At 40.2% G+C, this 18,283-nt stretch overlaps 1 protein-coding gene across 2 annotated transcripts in view; it reads left to right on the forward strand.

The window, feature by feature from the left end:
* Positions 1 to 15,161, forward strand: part of TOX3 (TOX high mobility group box family member 3) — a 72,584-nt gene extending 57,423 nt beyond the window's left edge. For both annotated transcript variants that reach the window (XM_057364644.1, XM_057364645.1), the window contains exons 4-7: positions 8,460 to 8,729; positions 10,043 to 10,270; positions 11,606 to 11,686; positions 13,320 to 15,161. In XM_057364644.1, the coding sequence (XP_057220627.1) occupies positions 8,460 to 8,729; positions 10,043 to 10,270; positions 11,606 to 11,686; positions 13,320 to 14,075 (1,335 nt within the window). In that variant the 3' untranslated portion in view covers positions 14,076 to 15,161. The remainder of the gene's footprint in view (positions 1 to 8,459; positions 8,730 to 10,042; positions 10,271 to 11,605; positions 11,687 to 13,319) is intronic.
* The last annotated feature ends 3,122 nt before the right edge of the window (positions 15,162 to 18,283 follow it).

Genomic DNA, 18,283 nt, shown 5'->3' on the forward strand with positions numbered 1-18,283 from the left:
TAGTCAGAACAAGATGGACACAATGGAAAATGAGACCTTTAGGACTCACTTGGCAGCTCTGGTGGTCACTCCCTGCCGGGCTGTGACGCAGGTCAGAGCTGGGTGCTTTGCTGATGAACTTCCAGGTCTTTGCAGAATAATTTCTTTTTGTTTGGTGTGTAATTAAATATTTTATTTTTCACCTGATGATGTAGCTGGGCATTTTGCAGTTACCTTTCAGAGCATGAAGAGTCCTGGGGGTGGGTGGTAATGGGCTGAGAGCCCTGGGGCAGCAGTGGCTCTGGCACAGGGGTTGTGTGTTAAGGCTTTGACCTGGAGGACACACGCATTGTGATTGTGCTGTTGGGTGCTGAACAATGGTGTGAAGATTTTCATCTCCTCAGTGGCACTGTGTTGCTCAGGATGCAGCCATTTTTCTGGTACTCTTTGCTCCTTGCTCRTTGGTACAGACCAAGGAATGGGCCACCAGTTAATGAGAGAGGGAAGTGTCTTCTGCTGTTCTTAAAAATAGGCAACTCACAGTGACTGTGAGAAAGGACCTGTCCAGAGGAAACAAAGTGGCAGCAGTGTCAAAGACACCTGTCTGAATATCAAACACTAAACTAAGCTGAAAAATAATAAAAATTGAAGCAGGCAGGTTATTGCCTATTGAGATCATGAGGGACTTGTGCATGAAAGAAGAGGAGCACAGTAGCATTAGAAGAACCGTCTGGGAAAAGATTGTGACTATTTTATAATGATAGTACCTAAATCAAGATCAGAAAAAATTGTGAGGTGCCATATGAATGTGRGAAGAAGGACAAACCCCCCGAGGGAAGGCTGTCAGGAACTGGAGTGGAAGCCGAGTGTCTGATTTTCCTGAGAACTGAGCTCAGAAGGAGCTCAGACAGACATGGCTGTGGACACCAACTCTGCYTTAAGCCTGGGCCATGGCTTTAGGCTGTTCTGCCTCCTGAGTTTAAACCTTAAATCAGGTACTGTATTCATAAGCCAGCCAAATGGGGCAGACCCTGCGGCTGGTCTGGATGTTCTGTACCTGGCCAAAAGTTGGGTGGGTCCAGCCACCCTGGCTCCTGTGTAATTTGAAAACTTCCTTTGAAATTCCTGCTGTTCTCTGTTGTTACCACTCGTGCTTCCCCCTGGGCAGCTTACCCAATACTCAGCTTCCACTTCAAATTTGCAAGCAATGAAGAAATATGAARTCTCTCTAGAGTTTTCAAGTATTCTGAGGTGTCAGGTAGCTGGAAGAGAAACAYACCTGGGCCTGGTCATACAAAACACAATGAGTCCTGCTTTTCTGATTTGCTTTAGAAACCAACAAGGAAATAAAGAGATCTCATAAAAAAGAAGAATCCAAARCCTGAAGAAAATGTATCCCTGAACATAGCTACCAACACTTGTAGCAATTTTTAAACATACAAATGCCATGTAACCCCTGAGTCTGTCCCCCCRCAATTCCTTGCACAATTCTTGTTACCTTTGATAATGTTTGTTAGTTGTCATGCTCCCTCACACTCTCTCCCCACGTTCCTTACTGCATAATAAAGACCTTTGAAGTCTGCCTTTGATTTGGGAGCTGAAGCACCTGAGTTGTAGAGGTTGTAACAAAACTGCTAACACTGTTTATCTGACRTTCTGGGACTTAATTTCAACTATCCAAGATTTGTTTGCAATGTGTCGTCGCTGTTTGCATACAGCAGACCTAAGCTGGTGCTGCTAATTTGGAGAGAAGCTCCTCATGCCAAGAGACTGATCAGATCAGAGCCCAGATCTGTGATCTGAGTCACACACGCATTGTGATCGTGCTGTTGGGTGCCTTGTCCAAGAGGAGTGTGATTCAATATGCTCTMAAGTATGGCTGGGAGATGCTGGGGAGGAAGAGAGTGCACAGTCTGTTTTTAAATGCCTCTACACAGTGATGTGAAAATGAAATTATAAAGAAGTTGTCAATTAGGTGAAGCTAAAGCGGCAGCAGCAGCCACTGTAGGTGGGTGGAGGGCTGTGACCAGCCTGTCCTTGTCTGCAAGAGTAAAAGGACTGGAGAGCAAATGAGGCAGCCAAAAAGCGGGATCCTTTGGCCTGCCTTGGGGATGGTGTGAGGAATCCACTAGCTCACAGGAAAATACCTGGGTAGGAACAGATTTCCCAAGGGGAAAACACTCTGTGATGAGGGGCTGGGCATCTCCAGTAAGAATTGTGAGCATTCCAGAGATAAGTCTTTGTCCCTTGGTTTGGTTGGGTGTGGTTTTGCCCTTGCTGTGAGTTTTGTGTGTCTCTTCACCCCACAATGCTGTGTTTTGTTAGAGATTCCCAGCTGAGCGTGCTGTGAGCAGCTGGTTCCAGCAGAGAGCACGCACCAGGGTGCAGAGGCAGCGAGTCCTGGACCCAGGGCTGKGTTGGTGTGGCAGTGCCCGGGGTTGGCCGTGTCCCTGGTCCCTTCCCCGTTTGGAATCACCTCTCTGAGGTGGTGCTGCCCTGCCTGTGTCGCTGTGCCCCTGCTGATCCCTGARTGCCCTGCCCAGGACTGCTTTGCACTTGGCTTTGCTGGTCTCACATCCTGTAAAGTGGTGCAAGGAAAAGGTTAATGATATTTGCAGTGTGTGTCTCAAACAAGGGCTCGGTGGTGAATATTGCAGAAAACACCACAGGTGCCTATGCACAAACCACAAAGGGGCCAAATTTCAGGCCTAGGKTGAACAACTTCTGCAGATGCTTTGCACTGCAGGGCTCTGTTGCAGCACGTTATATAACAGCTCTGTGCAAGCACAAGAAGCAGTGCCACAAATGACACACTGGATTTTGAGAATACCTTTCTTGTAGCACCCCCACAGAACCCCCAATGACCCCTGAAATAAGGTTTTTAARGAATAAATCAGTGGGCCCTCATGTTCGTTGGGTTTGGGTTTTGCTTTTTTTTTTGTTTGTTTTCATGTCTCTTCTGTGTTTTATGTGTGAGCAGAAGGGAATAGGATGGGCACACAGACCAAAGAAATGGCATGTTCTTCACGTTCTTCAGGGAACAGAACATGYATGAACCTCTTGTCTCCAACTCATCTCTTAGATCCAGCTGAAGACATTATTTTTTTTTTTATGAATTGACATGTACTGTGTGTTTCTTATAGACTTTTTTAGGGAATCAAATTAGGTAAGGTTCACTSTTCTACAGAGACATGAAATAGAACATGGGAGTTTTTTTGCTGCTGGAGAAAGGAAGCTGCTGCTTGTAGAATCTCCTGATAACTGCAGTTTGACAGCTCTATTAGTGATGGCGGTGTCTGTGGAGGGGAGAGGAAGGACACTTCTTCAGTGGTGGCAGTACCAAGAGCAACTGTTTTGTATTCTATTAAGTAAGGATTTAATCTCTGACAGAGAAAAGCATCCTGTTAGTTTGATTTGTTTTGATTGGCAGTGAAGTCCAATCCTGTAAAAATTTAGATTAATGGATTCTTTTATCTATACTTTACTTGTGGAGAAAAAGAATATTGAGGATTTCTTCCAGAGATATGCTGACTTGACTAAAAGTAAAGGGAGTAATTTACAGTCAGGGACAACGGAGGATTTCACTCTTTACATTGCAGTGCATTTGCTTCAACTTAAATACATCCYTTAAAATATTGCATCAGCTTATGTTACACTGACAGTGATGAATTCCTCCGGCAATAGAATATATAATGGTTTAAGTCAACTTCTGAAACCAGGGCACAGTGAACATAACCATAAATGTTGGGTTTTTGCTTAGTTATTCCGTAGTTATTTTGGTTGGCAGATTTCTCAATTCCCTTAAACCAGCTCTTGTGTAGGGTCAGATCCCAGCCCTCCATCCTCCTGCAGCAATTCCATGGGCTCAGTCCTTACATGACCAGAGTCTCACTGGAAGTGTTGCATATTTAAATGATGGAAGGCTGATACACTGATTTTAATCAAGACCTCAGTAGTGCTCAAAAATGCTCTAAAAAGTAATTTCCAAGTTATATTTTTAAATATCTTGTTGAATGTTCCCAGAGATTAAAATTGTATCAGGGTAGGAATTCAGGATAGARTTACTGTATGGAAATGATTCTTAAAATGCAGGGTAGGTAAGTGGAAATTAGGGCATYTCTCAATGTAATGGCTGGATGCATTTATCTGTCAAAATAAATACCAACTGTATTACAAGCTRTAGTAAGTGCTGGATGCTTAATGAGTTGCTAACAGAAGAACAAACTATATTTTATTAACATAATTTTTTTCCTTTGTGCTCCATGGTATGTTGAAAAACACCTTTGATAAAACTGTATAAATTAAAGCGTGGGAGTTTGCTTTCATTTCCTTTTTTTGAAGTTACCTTACTCCATTATTTGCTTTCTAGTGTCTGTTGATGCACTGATATTTTATACATTTTTGAGAACTTATTCTTTTACAAATCAAAGTAAAATAAGCTGTATATTTGTCACAGGCTGTGAGACGCATCTTTTAGCAACAGGACTAAATATGATTTCTATGGCAGGACTGTCTAAAGTGATTAGAATAGTCGAGAGTAGGATAGTTTGATGGACAGATATCCTTATGGTGCCTTTGATGAGGCCTTCTATGAACCAAATGCTGAATGTCTTYATAATGTGGGCACGAGAGTGTGACAGCTGTGTGCCTACTGTGCCTAGACACAGTCATCATAAAATTGTTTATTGAGTAGGGATAACATTTTGGACTGTATTTTGCTTTTTTTTTTTTTTTTTTTTTTTTAATCCAGATAGATAATTGTAATTGTAGAATGGTAAAATGTTTTGGGTGGAAGGAACCTTRAGGATCATSTCATTCCAAYRCCCCTGCCATGGGCAGGACACYCTCCACTAGACTGGRTTGCCCAGGGCCCCATCCCACCTGRCCTTGAGCTTCTCTGGGTGCCCTGTCCAGAGCCTCATCACCCTCACATTAAAGAATTTCTTCCTAATGCCTGATGCAAACCCCCTTGCTTGCAGTTCAGAGCCATTCCCCCTTCCCTGCAGCCAAAGAGCCCAGAGAGGTGGCCAGTGTTCCCCTCAGTAAATGTCTCTGTGCCCGAGGGGTTTGTAGCACTCGTGTAGGAAGACAACAGAGACAACTGAGCCAAAGCCATTTCAGTCTGCAGAGGAATTACACAAATTATTTCAATTTGGGTTTTGGTTTCGCACTTTTTGTCCTTGTTTGATTGTCACGCTGAGTAAACCAGTGGCTGAGCTTTGCCTGAATTGTGCTAAAATCACCCCATTTCACCTAACTTCAGTCTAAGGCTGTAAAGCACATCAGGCTCAATCAAAACTTGATACTGTCAGCTTGAGAAGTTTATGAATTTTTGTCAGAACTAATCTGTTGTTTTTGCTTAATGTTAGGAAAATCCTGAATGTTTTTAATACTCGTGTATCACATTGACTTCCGCTTAGGTTTATGTAAAAGAGCTTGTGATATTCTTTAAAATTCTGCCGGTATTCTCAGTGGATTATTTTTGGATATGTGAGCTTTCCAGTTTTCATATRGTAACGTAATTAGGATGTCATATGGGTGCTTCAGTGCACTTGTATTTCCATGTGGACTTCTGATATGGGATGATTTTTGTTGTTAATCATTTCTTTGATAAACATCTCAAGCAAGATGAAATGCTCCTGATCCTTTCAGTTTGGTATTGGCCATTGGTAGTATCAGGGATAAATAAGAGTTAAGGTAATTGATGGAAAATTTGTTTTCTTGATTATAGCTCCCTACTTAGAAGATTTTTTTCTCAGAATCTATATAAAAATACCATGGGCTTTAATATTGCTATGAGCTAGCTTCCCTGCTCTCTTGCTACTTTCCAAACCACTGTATAAACATAAAAAAATGGCTTATATTTCTTTGTCTGAAAGCTTTTCTAAAGGTACCATAGGTTGTTCAGGCCCACAGCATGGTACCACAAAGAAAAAATGAAAATCCTATTCCTTTCTCTTTTTACTATGGATCAGCCATATAGCTTTAACTGAAAGCRCAGAAAATATTGTTTGTTGTTTTCATGTGCACATATAATGTGAATAATAAYGGACTGGAAATTATATGAAACATTTTCTTTTATAGAATATGTTTTAACAGTTTGGTTCTAAATGACCATTTACAAAATTTTGCTGCTCCTAGATTTTACTGCAGCTCTTAAGATTAAAAAGAAAAGGCTAAAGAAATCAGGAAAAGATGCAGAAAAGAAAGACTGAAATTCAATAAGTGGATACAGAAAACCCACACAAGCATCAAATAGTATCAGAAAAGGGGACAGTTAAGAATTCATAGGCTTGTGTATAAAATTAGATTCTGGGTCAGTGCAAGTCAAGAGAATTTAGTCTCAATAAAATCATAGATGCAACCRAAATGACAAGACTTGGAGTAAATGGTTTGTAACCCATGTCATCACATTTTGTTGCCTCAGTGTAAAGAAGGCCAGAAAGGCCTGTATTGTGTAGCAATACAGAAGGAAGAAAAAAAGCAAGGCTTTTAGGGATAGAACACCTCCAAGAAAGTACTGTCTGCACAATAATGAAGAAAGTTAATTTTCATGAGAGAAGGTTATTGTGGTGATCTTCAGCTTTGCTGAAAAAAAMCAGCAGAGTTTTTCTTCATGCAATAAAATAACGTCTGCAAGCTAAAATGATTGGAGTAATAGGCAGAGAGTGATMTCATTTCACAAAAGACTTTGAATGACTTCCAGATGCCACTGCCAATACAAGTCACAATCAGAATGACCCTGTAGTTAACGGCAGTAAATTTTCACAGAAAGGTGCCCTGAAGCAAATGGGTATTTCAGCCAATAAGTCTGATGTTTTGATCTTTCTGTATCAAGTGCTCCTCTTTTGGCACACACACTCCTCTCTAAGGAGCTACAGTCCTTTACTGAAAATATGAAAAGCATTGGAGGAGCAGGAGAAGCAGTGTGGTGGGTGTGGGTGATGAGCCAAGCTGGCAATGGCTGGGGARGCTTGGGGGAAATGAGGGTGAGCCCTGGAGTGTGGGGTGTGGATCATGAGCTGAAGTCAACCTGACTTCATCATGCTGGGTCCAGCTGCACACTACGGGGACTTCTGTGCTGAAGAAGGGTTTGRTTTTACTGTAAGGTTTCAGCAGAAAGAAACACAAATGCCAAATTCAGAGAAGCAGAGAGCCACTGCCTCTGTTGAAGGCAGAGCTGTAAAAAGTGAGGGAAAGACATTTAGGCTAAACTTACCTCTGTGCTGACACAGATTTTTGAAAACTGTTTTGGGCTTATCCATACTTAAAAAGAGAGCACAAGAAAGGTCAGACTCTGTTGTCTAAGTCCAGTGGGCTTGTGCTGGGCTCCCACAATCGCTGTTTTGTTCTGTGTCATTTCATTAAGGATCGTTGCACCTGCTACTAATTACAATGTAGGTTATTAATAATGAAAGAGTTTTCAAAATCTAATTTATTTCTCATGTATCTGGCTGTTCAAACAATGACTATAGATTAATCAGGTTGCTGAATCAATTTGTGAGCTATTTATTCTCTTATTAACTTTTTAAAAAATCTGCTTTTCTGTTTAAATTTTCCTTCATTGTGTATTGATCTGTGTGTGGTTAAAAAAAAAAAAGAGAGAGAGTTTTCATAGGCAGATTCCAGCTGACTTTACCTTCAGGTTGTTGCTTCTTTTTATTTACAAATGTGGTAAATGCTTTGCAGATGTAGGAGACACACAGTTTGTGCCCTCAAGAAACAGCAGAAACCAAACCATGCAAGCACTTGTGTTTCTGAGACCTGGAGTACAAGAAAAATGAAGTCGGTGATTTGTACATCAATTGCTACTTGCATACATTTGTGTATGCATATAAAAATGTGTAGTTTTGTGTGGTTCTTGCCAASAGGGATCTTTAGGAGTGTTTGGGATTACTGGACTGGTGCTCCAGCCGGATGCAGTGGATGCACTCCGGAGATGGCAGGGCAGTGCTTTAAAAATCAGCTTTAAAATCCCACTTAGACACCTGCCACTGTTACTTGTAATGGCCAAAAATAATTGAGTGTCAGTAAAAGAAGTTGCTTTTCTCTTGATATATATATCTTTACTCACCCCTCCCTGATTTTGTTTACCTTTTGCATTTGACAACAGTTTGTGTCTCCTCATTTGAAATGCTTTCCTGAATCCTCAGTCATTCTGTTTCACTGTGGTTTATGTGGGTATTTCTCATTACATCAAGAGAAGAAATGTTTTTAAACAGAAAAATGCAATTCTTATTAAAGAAAAAAACAAACAAAAAAGAATAAACAAAAAGAAAACAAACAGGAAAAGTGAWGTCTGGGGCAAATATAGCAACCGTTGCTGCACTTAATTTATTAAAAAWATATTGAATTCATTAAAAAGGAAAGAAGCAAACTGCATGTTGACAGTGTTGGTTCTGTAATCTGTGAAAATAATTTTACCTGCTGCTGCTGTGTGGTGAGTGCTGCTGCCTAAAGAAGGTTTTGTTCTGTTTTAGGACCCGAGCCACACGCAGGTCTCCCAGTACCGCCAGGATCACTCTCTGATTATGAGATCTATTGTCCACATGACTGATGCTGCTCATTCGGGAATTCTGCCTCCGTCTCAGCTCACCACCATTAACCAGTCTCAGCTAAGTGCGCAGCTGGGGCTAAATTTAGGAGGCACTAATTTGCCACACACTTCTCCCTCCCCTCCTGCGAGTAAATCAGCCACTCCTTCCCCATCGAGCTCCATCAATGAGGAAGATGCAGATGAATCAAACAGAGTAAGTGATTCCATGTGCTGTACGAGCAAGTTTCACACAACTACATCTGTATTTCCATGGATGTGGCAGTGTCAGCTCAGCTGCAATGTGGTCATTTAAAATACAAATGTTGCAGTAAAGTGGAACATGATTAATTTCCTGGTTACCTTCCTTACATATGAAATTTCCATATTACCTCCATAATAATAAATCTAAGAATAGACAGAGACATAGATATTTTTGGTCTAATTTGTCTCAGGTTTTCAGATCTGTTGATTCTTTTCACGAATCAGCTTTGGACAGTTTTGTCATTTCGGTGTTCTCTGGAGTCATGTAAACCATAGATAYGTTTAGACAGAAGTAAAATAAACTTTCTTCTAACTGAAAGTTTAGTTAACTTATATTTTGCTGTAAAAAAAAAAAATCTCTTATAAAAGGAAAAATTATCGACCAAATGAAGTACAAATGTTGTTACAGCAGTATTTGTAAAAGGCCTAATTTAAGACTGTTCCATGAAAGGTTTTCTCATTAAGTTGATGGAAGTTATGCATGTGGAAAGCTCACTGTGCAGGATCCTCAAAATATCACAGTAAATTACGATCACAGGGGTATATTTAGAGCCACTTGATCTCCCTGTTGTAATTATCTGTGCACAGTCCAGCAGAAACGGGTCCAGGGCACGAGGCACCCACAGGGAGCAGAGCTGCTGTAACCCAGGGGTGCTGCTGGGATCCTCATCCCAGGGAAGAGAGGTGCTCTCGGTGCCTGGCCTGAGCCCAGAGCTGCCAGTGCTGACCACAGGCACCTGCCCTGCCCCTGGGGCCATGGGGGACACAGCCATGTGTGCTGCAGGTGAAAAAACTGCCCAGCTGCTGCTGCTTTTTGCCCCTGGCCCGTGTCTGAGTTGACAGTCTAAGCCTGGGAATTGGAAAATGCCTCCAAGCTTTTGCCTTTTGAGTGTCAACTGCTGAAATTGTATCTCAATGGTAAAACATAGATGGCCTCTACAAAATATGCTATGAATTAAATCTTACTTTTTTTTTAATACAAATTAGCATTGGGGTGTACTTTTCCAGGTAGGGTATGACTCTCAGAGCCGTGCTTAAAATGAGTAGTAACTGTTGATGCATTGAGTTGCAGTAGATCCAGTGAGATTGCAGGGAGATTGAGTGCTCTTTGATGGAGAGAAGGAAAGGCTTGCACAACACCACTCTCCCAAGTGCCTACAAAGTAGCTTTAGTCATATCATATTAAGACTGTCAATATTTTTTTTTGCAATTTATCTGACTTCTTTCATRTATCTATTGACTTTTCTCTTTCTTACTGTTTCTCAGGCTACTGGAGAAAAAAGAGCTGCCCCAGATTCTGGCAAGAAGCCCAAGACTCCAAAGAAGAAGAAAAAGAAAGACCCCAATGAGCCACAGAAGCCAGTGTCAGCATATGCCCTTTTCTTCAGGGATACACAAGCTGCAATTAAAGGACAGAACCCGAATGCTACATTTGGAGATGTTTCAAAAATAGTGGCATCYATGTGGGATAGTTTAGGAGAAGAACAAAAACAGGTAAATGGGTGCAGGGTTGTCCCACAAGAAGTAATATAGCAATCCTAGTAAAAAATCCCCCTACCTCTGCTCTGAATTGACCATGCTACTTGCTGATGTAGAACTCTGCCTCTGTAGAGCTACACTGAGTTTTGAACTTGCTGAAGAAGTGGCATCTAAAAGCTGTTTTTTTTTTGTGAGAGCCAACAGGTAGTATTAAATGAGTGTATTTGTCTTTAAATTTTAAAGGGCAGTTTGTAAAAGAGCTCAGGTTATAGTGTCCTAGAGTCCTCTTAAAACCAGCTTTTGATGATTCCTATTTCAAAGCCCTTGTTTCCTATTAATAAGTTAGAAAAGAGGAAGGTACAGCATATTTACCATTTCCTTTGATCTGCCTTATGAATTTGTTACAAAGCGTGTTGATTTCCAACCTTTGAAGCCAATCCTYTGAGTCTCATTACAATGTTGTGTGTGAAATGCTATCTCCAGCTCCAACTTGCTACAGAGTGATGAGTTTTGTGCTTCCTTGAGGGTTATTCTTCTTCCTACACACATGTAAGGGCTGCACATGGATGGAAGGGGGATAAAAAGATGCCCTTTGTTTGTTTGCTGATATTCCATTCAGCTCCCAGTGAGAGTTAACAGAAGCTTTTGTGGGAGAGCAGATTCCCAGATAGGACATCTTTTGGCAAAAGATGAATGGTACTTGTTTCTGAAATACGTTTGGAAACTTGTAGTCTGATCTAACAGATAATGAACATGGTTTAAAGGGAAACCTTAAATTTAGTGATGATTAAAAATATAGATTTATTAATTTTTGCCTAACTGCTCTTGTTTAACTCAGTGGGGTTCTCTCATGCTGGTTTTGGGGCAAGCCCAAACTCTTTGAACCACCTTTTCTAAAGGTATACAGATTTTTTTAAATGCAATTTGAATATTTGTTTTGAAAAAAAAGTGCACAGTGTATGTTGCTATTCTAGACTGGTGCTGATACCTTTTGACATCTGAAATTCTCAGTGCTCTAATATCYCAGCTACTTGTAGTCAATAAAATAGTGTTTTCTGGGGAAGTATAGAGTGCATAGGTAGTCTTGTCAAACAGTTGGCTGCYCAAGGTGATGTCAAATAGCAGCCTTTTGTTATTCATGATAATCAACATAAATTTAGTGCAAGTCCAGCAAGTAGACCTGTAACCACCTGCAAGAATATTTAGAACTTTCAAAGCAGAGAAAGTACATCTAACARTACAGTGTTTTCAGGGGTTTTAACTTATGGTTTTTGTTTCTTTGCAAGTGATTTTGAGAGCATTCTGGCAAAAACAAGTTGAAGTTGGTGAAATTGTGGTCTCTTTTAATAGGTGTATAAAAGAAAAACTGAAGCTGCCAAAAAAGAATACCTAAAGGCACTTGCTGCCTACAGAGCAAGCCTTGTTTCTAAGGTAAGCCAARTAATGCCTTCAGTGTAATGCAAGTGAGCTTTTACCAATGACATTGAAATATTTGGGGCAAGGGGGGGATGCTGTACAAAATAAAGATTGAATCCTAGGATTTCTGTAATACAGCTGTACAAGATGTTGTGCTGCTGCTTGAACCCTGCTTAGTCCCTGCAAAAATAATTTCATCCCTCTGCTTGCATACTAATGATTACCAGAAAACATTTCAGTAAATGCACATTTACATCAACATCTTGCTTGAGCTGCAGAGGCAAAGTAATGCACTTCACTATGAAAGTGAAATTGTCATGAAGAATATACTGACCTTTTGGCATTAACATTTGCAAGCTATTTGCAGAGGTTTGTTTTTCCTCAAGTGCTGCTTCTCAAAGGACAGGCTTTCCTTGCGTGGAGCTGAGAGCAGTTGTTGTGTGACAAAGCTTAAGTATTGCAGGTGAGGGGARAGAAATGCGTGGTGGCTCTGCATTTGGAGAGTGCTTACCAACTGGCAGGGAGCCACGTGGAGTATTTTAGTGGATCCTGAGTTAAAATTAAACTTGTGAAGGAGACAAAGCTCTGCTGTCTTACTTGAGAGTTTACCTTCCCAGTCAGCAGCACTGTGCAGGTTGTAGTTCTGTTGCATCTGAGTATCGTAAAGGGAAATGTGCTTATAGACATCTGAAATATGAGTAAAACATTACCAAGGTGGTTATTTCTCCAGTAATATTTCATAAAGATCAAGGACAAAAATATATTCAATCACAAGAAAGCAGCGGAGGTTGATGATGTCTTAACTCCTGAGAATAGTTATTTGAATATACAACTGCATATCATTAGGAAATCATACACATCATCGTGTATTTTAAATAATGATTAAAAATACAACAGCAGAAATTATACACGTGTTTTTGAAAGCTGGAAGATTTCTTCTCCTTGTGTTGGGAAGCCGTGTTTTCCTATTGCCTCTGGGACTTAGATAATRTTCTAAAAGCCTTTAGTATCACAATGCTAAGTTCAAGAGTAGCGGGAATTCTAAATATCTTTGAGGGATGTTATTTTGTTTTTTCCTTTTCAAAACCATCAGAAATCATATTTTCTTCCCCAAATCCATGGGACCCTCATCCTTGCTGTAGTTTTTTCATGTGGGAAGGTTGCTGAGAGTAGGGATGGGATGACACTGGTGCAGCACAGTTTGTTMCATTCCAAGGTAAATGTCTGAAGTGTGTCAGTCAATTGCCTGTGGGTTGATCACTCATGGGGCAGGGAGTGTGTGCTGCTGTCTCCCATAGAACAGGCTTTTTTTTTAAAAAAAAAAACATGTAAATATAGAAAGTGTTGGGCCTGTTTTAGCTTTTTCAGTGACAAAATCTATGTGGCATCTGTGACTTTCTAGTGTTGATCAAGSGCACAAGTTAGTTTTTGTCCAAGAAAGACCTGGAGGTGCCATATAGGGAGGCAGATAAAGAGGTGATGTAATGGATTGGTGGGTCAGTGACTGTTTTCAGAATGCAAATTGATCTTCTCTGATGCAAAACAAAATATGACAAAGGTCTCGGAGTAGCTGTTGCTTTTATTTCCATGTAAACAGTAACCATGTTTTTCCTGTTGAAAAGACAATTAATTTCTTTTCCAAACACAGGCTGCTGCAGAATCTGCTGAGGCCCAGACAATTCGTTCTGTTCAGCAAACGCTGGCATCCACAAATTTGTCTTCCTCCCTCATTCTGAATAGTTCTCTCTCTCAACACGCGCCGGTGTCGGCGTCCCCCCAAACTCTTCAGCAGCCCCTTTCCAGAGCRATTGCTCCAAAACCCTTGACCATGAGACTGCCCATGAATCAKATTGTAGCTTCTGTCACCATTGCCCCCAACATGCCAACAAACATTGCGGCTCCCTTGATAAGCTCCATGGGCACGAGCATGGTGGCAGCGCCGTCCTCGTCGCAGGTCAGTYCCTCCATGCAAAGCCAGCAGCACCAGATGCAGCAGCTCCAGCAGCAGCAGATGCAGCAGATGCAGCAGCAGCAGCTCCATCAGCACCAAATGCATCAGCAAATACAGCAGCAAATGCAGCAGCAGCATTTTCAGCACCACATGCAGCAACATTTGCAGCAGCAGCAGCAGCATCTTCAGCAGCAGATTAATCAGCAGCAAATGCAACAGCAACTGCAGCACATACAGCTTCAGCAAATGCAGCAGCAGCAAATGCAGCAGCAGCAAATGCAGCACATGCAACACCAGTCACAGCCTTCTCCTCAGCAGCACTCTCCGGGAGCCCCGCAGATCACTTCTCCCATCCCTGCCATTGGGAGCCCTCAGCCAGCACCTCAGCAGCACCAGTCACAAATACAATCTCAGACACAGACTCAAGTATTGTCGCAGGTCAGTATTTTCTGAAGATAAATCATCTTGCAACATGGCTTTGTGTTGATGGAGGGGGTAGGGGTAAACCATATTTGGCTGAAAACTGTAAATTGTTGATGGTAGTTATGCAGGGATGCATAACAGATCAAATGATCCTCTAAAGTGTCTATTAGATAGGCAATAAAGAACTACAATGTAGCTGTGTATCATCTTTTAGCTGACTATAAATCATTTTGTTTAAAAGAAAAAATGCTGTTCTCTTTTTCATGTGATGCCTTTTTAATTTATTTAAGCTTTACCTACAATATGTGAATCAACTGGCCTAATAAATACCTGGACCTTATGACTGCAAAATGGCCTTTCAGAGTTATATGCTATAACCCTTCTTTCTCTAAAAGTGAAAAATGCACTTCAAGGCAGTATGAACTCATGAAACCCTTAAAGCACAGTTGTAACTACCTGTAAAATGATGATTGGATTTCATACAATCATACTTGTATGACATGAGTTAGTTGATGGCATTTTTTGTCATGAAAAAATAGAGTAAATCACAGATTTTTGCCAAAGCTCTTATTTTTTTCTCTCCTAAATGTCTTCAGAAAAACAAATGCGAGTAACTGGACTTAAATGTTTGACCCAACCTTTCAATTCATTTCTCCAAATATTGCTGCCATAGTTCATAAGAAAATATATATTGACATTTACCCTCTTACGTTAATTCCAATTACAGAACAAATGTGAATATTATATTCTGTGTCGAAGTGATGAGTTTCAGATTTAATACACTGTATTTTTAAAAGGGAAATGCACTTAAATAAAACTGTTATTACAGAAAGCTAAGATGAGAAATGCAAGAGTTATTAATACGCTGTAAAACCAGTAGAATATTTAAATGAAACTCCACAACCGAATAATCAATGTAAATATTTTCTTTAAAAGTTGTAAGTTTTCATATCATGTGTTGTAAAGTTTTCATAAATGAGGCTTTAATGTAAACACTGGTAACATGAATTATTAATTGCTACATTGCTTATTGTGTTTTTATGCTGTTTTATACTTTTTTATGAGTTATGATAGCAGCAATTAAGTTGTTTGTATTTTGCTTATCTAAAATAAATGCTTTTATCTTGCTATAGAATAAACACATTTCAGTAAAACTGATGATCTGTAAGTCTTTGATAGAGAAATCAGAAATGTTTCCTTCTGCAAATGCTTTCTCRGATGTTTTTTAAACTCCTTTGGGTTTATATCAAAGACACTGGGTGAGCAGGTAGCATGGGAGCAGTGAGCACTTGGCTCCTGTCCCCTCCAAGATGCTCTGATGGAGTCTGGGTGATCTCTTGGAGGTGTCTGTGACTGCAGAGGGACAAAGCAAGTGGTGGAGTCACCAAACAGCCATGGTGCCCTGTGCTGATGATCTGCAGGGACAGAGCCTGTCTCTCAGCAGTGATGTTCAGAAATGCAAATCGGCACAAAATGTGGTTTTCTTTGTATCTGAGAGTTTCAGAGGTAAATACAGCTGCTGCTGAGGGCTCCCTCTGTAAGGCTCCAACTCTTGACTTCGGCTGATCATAAGTTGTCTGACTTTTATTTTCTCATAAAAATAGAATGTGATGGAGTGGGGGGAATGKAGAGGGCAGGTCTTTCATGTGAAGTGTTTGGGAACATTAACATGCAGTGTGTTGTGAAATTATTAATGCTGCTCATATATTTTAGCTCTGAACAGAAAGGAGAGAGCCTTTATTTTCTTCTTTCCCTTCTTTGCCTGCAATATCTGTGCTGTGAGTGCAGTCTGACCACTATCCCCAGTTGTCTGGCATGATTAATTACAGCATCTGTCCTGTCAGAAGCTATAATGAAGAGGTCTTGATAAAAATTGCAAATTACCACTGGCAACAATCTTAAACTGCTTATGATAAAATGAAAATTAAAAACAGCAAGTGTCAAGCCTGAGCAGAATCCTAATCCTGTTTGAGGCATGGCTACCATGCTCAGACCATAACCCAAAAATAATGGAATAGAGATCCCCAAAAAGTTGCAGCCAGACTTGAGAGAAGAGTTCTATACCATGTGAGTTTATTCATAATGAATTCAGCTTTCAATATTTCATCGTCCTCAGGTACTCTGTTTATTATGTACAAATATTGAACAGCAAGAGATTCTAATTATAAATTTATAGATTTCTCGGAGCAGAAAAAAATCACATATAAATTGAAGCTTTTCATAATAGGTGTTAGTTGACAGCTACCCATGCTCCTAATAGCCTTAGCATGATATCTAATAATGCCTGGGATGGAGGGTGTTTATTCCAAGTGCAAGGAACCCTGTCTGCTTTAGAAATGGCACRACAGAGGCTGCTTGGGAGAGATTTTGTGTGTGTCAGTTTTAACCAGTGTTACATAACAAAGGGAACCATTTTATAGTCGTTTTTGAAACCTTTAGACAAATGTCTTCAGAAATAATTGCTAAACTGCATGTGACAGTAATTGTGTATTAGTTCTATAATTGTCATTTTGAAGACCTATGAAGTATCGTTGGAAAAATGTCACTAGTGATAAGAGTTAATTACAACTGAAGTCTGTTTTCAACTATTTGCAGCGAGAAGCAGGTGTTATTACACTCATTAAATGGTTTCATAAATCCTGGGTTTTATCACATTTGATTAAGAGCTGCTGAACTACTGATGTTCAATTCCAGGAAAAATAGTTTTAATTACTGCAGCTAAAAAGAAAAATAAAAAAGAAAATTAATCATCATGCAGGACTCTGTACATTTTAAATATCAAAATTTGAATCTTGAAAAGCTGGAGCATCTCCCTGCTTGCCACAAAATTATATTTTGCATTACCCACAATAGCATATTGCAGAACATCTTGTGTTTCAAACTGTGCAAGTTTGTGTTCATGTTCCCTAAGTCTAAGTGAATAACTGTGCTATCATAGGTCATAAATAAAACTGTTAGTTTAAATCGCCTGATATGCAATTTATACAAGAAAAATGCAATAATCTGTATGATTTCAGCGTCRTGCATGGTTTTTAAGAATGTTTTCCTTCGTAGCATTTACAAGCAGTTAACTGCTCCCTTCTTTTCCCAAGGTTTCAGATGCTTTATCACCCCGGTTAACCACATTCTACTTTCACATTAACCCAGGTTGACACATGATGAAAGAACATAAGGAGGTTTAATTTTTAGCTGACACAGGGTCATTAGTTTCTAACTTGGAGAACAAAGCTTTTAAATACCTCTGTGCAACATAATCTCAATTTTATATTATCACCTGACCATTGTGGTTCGCAGGACAGATGGATTAAATATCTCAAGTTTAACCACAAGTCTTGCACTGACTCTTTTCAATGGGGATTCCTGTTTGAATGGCTCCTTTTCCATTTCTCACTTCATGGAGTATTTTGCAGCACTGGACTGCATTCTAACCTTTCCCTCCCCCCTTTGTTTGGCTTTTGTTTTGCAACAGCTGTTATTATCGTTTTTGGTCAGCTGTGATTGCTGGAGGCAAAATAGGACCAGATGGTGTTTTGCTATGCATGAATGGCGAGTTAGAGGAGTTTAGATTGAATAGGCCAAGTTTGAATGGTGTCTATGCACCACCTGCCCTCTTCAGCAGCAGCACACACATCATAGGAGCATGATCTGTCTCAGACCTACTAGAATTGGATGGGAATGAAGAGCGCCTCGTTGGATTTTCTCCATATTTATTGATCTTCCATGCACTAACAGCATAATGCAGTACACAGTCAATTTGAGTTAATTGGATATGACACAGCATGTACATGTAATCTATCACTGGAGTCTCCTGGTACACTTTAGRTTTTGCTGCCACAAGAACATGCAGTATTAGCCTGCATTAATAGGCTAAGTGGATGGAAGTAAACCAGGATCATTGTAGRGTTTGATTTAACAAAATGCACTGCAGTTTCACAATTGTACCCTTGAAACTGCCAGAAATGCAGTTAACTATGATCATTTCTGATTTGACAGACTGGGGCTGAGTATTTTGTCACAGAAAAAAAAAATGTACATCGTTCCCATGCACTTCTGTGAGGTTTGCCAGTGAAATTAAAATGAATATAGTGAGCTGCATCTTTAGGTATGGGCCAATGCCATTCAGGTRCCAAAGGGCTGCTTTGGTAACCTAAAGCTGGTCAGAGAAGTGGAATTTAAATGTTATATAAATATAAGAACCGCTGTATGCTCTCTTAAGKCTGACTGAAAGACATAGGKTA

The sequence above is a fragment of the Malurus melanocephalus genome, unplaced genomic scaffold (assembly GCF_030028575.1).
Source record: "Malurus melanocephalus ecotype Western Australia unplaced genomic scaffold, MMel_1.1 scaffold_40, whole genome shotgun sequence".
Classification (NCBI taxonomy): Eukaryota; Metazoa; Chordata; class Aves; order Passeriformes; family Maluridae; genus Malurus; species Malurus melanocephalus.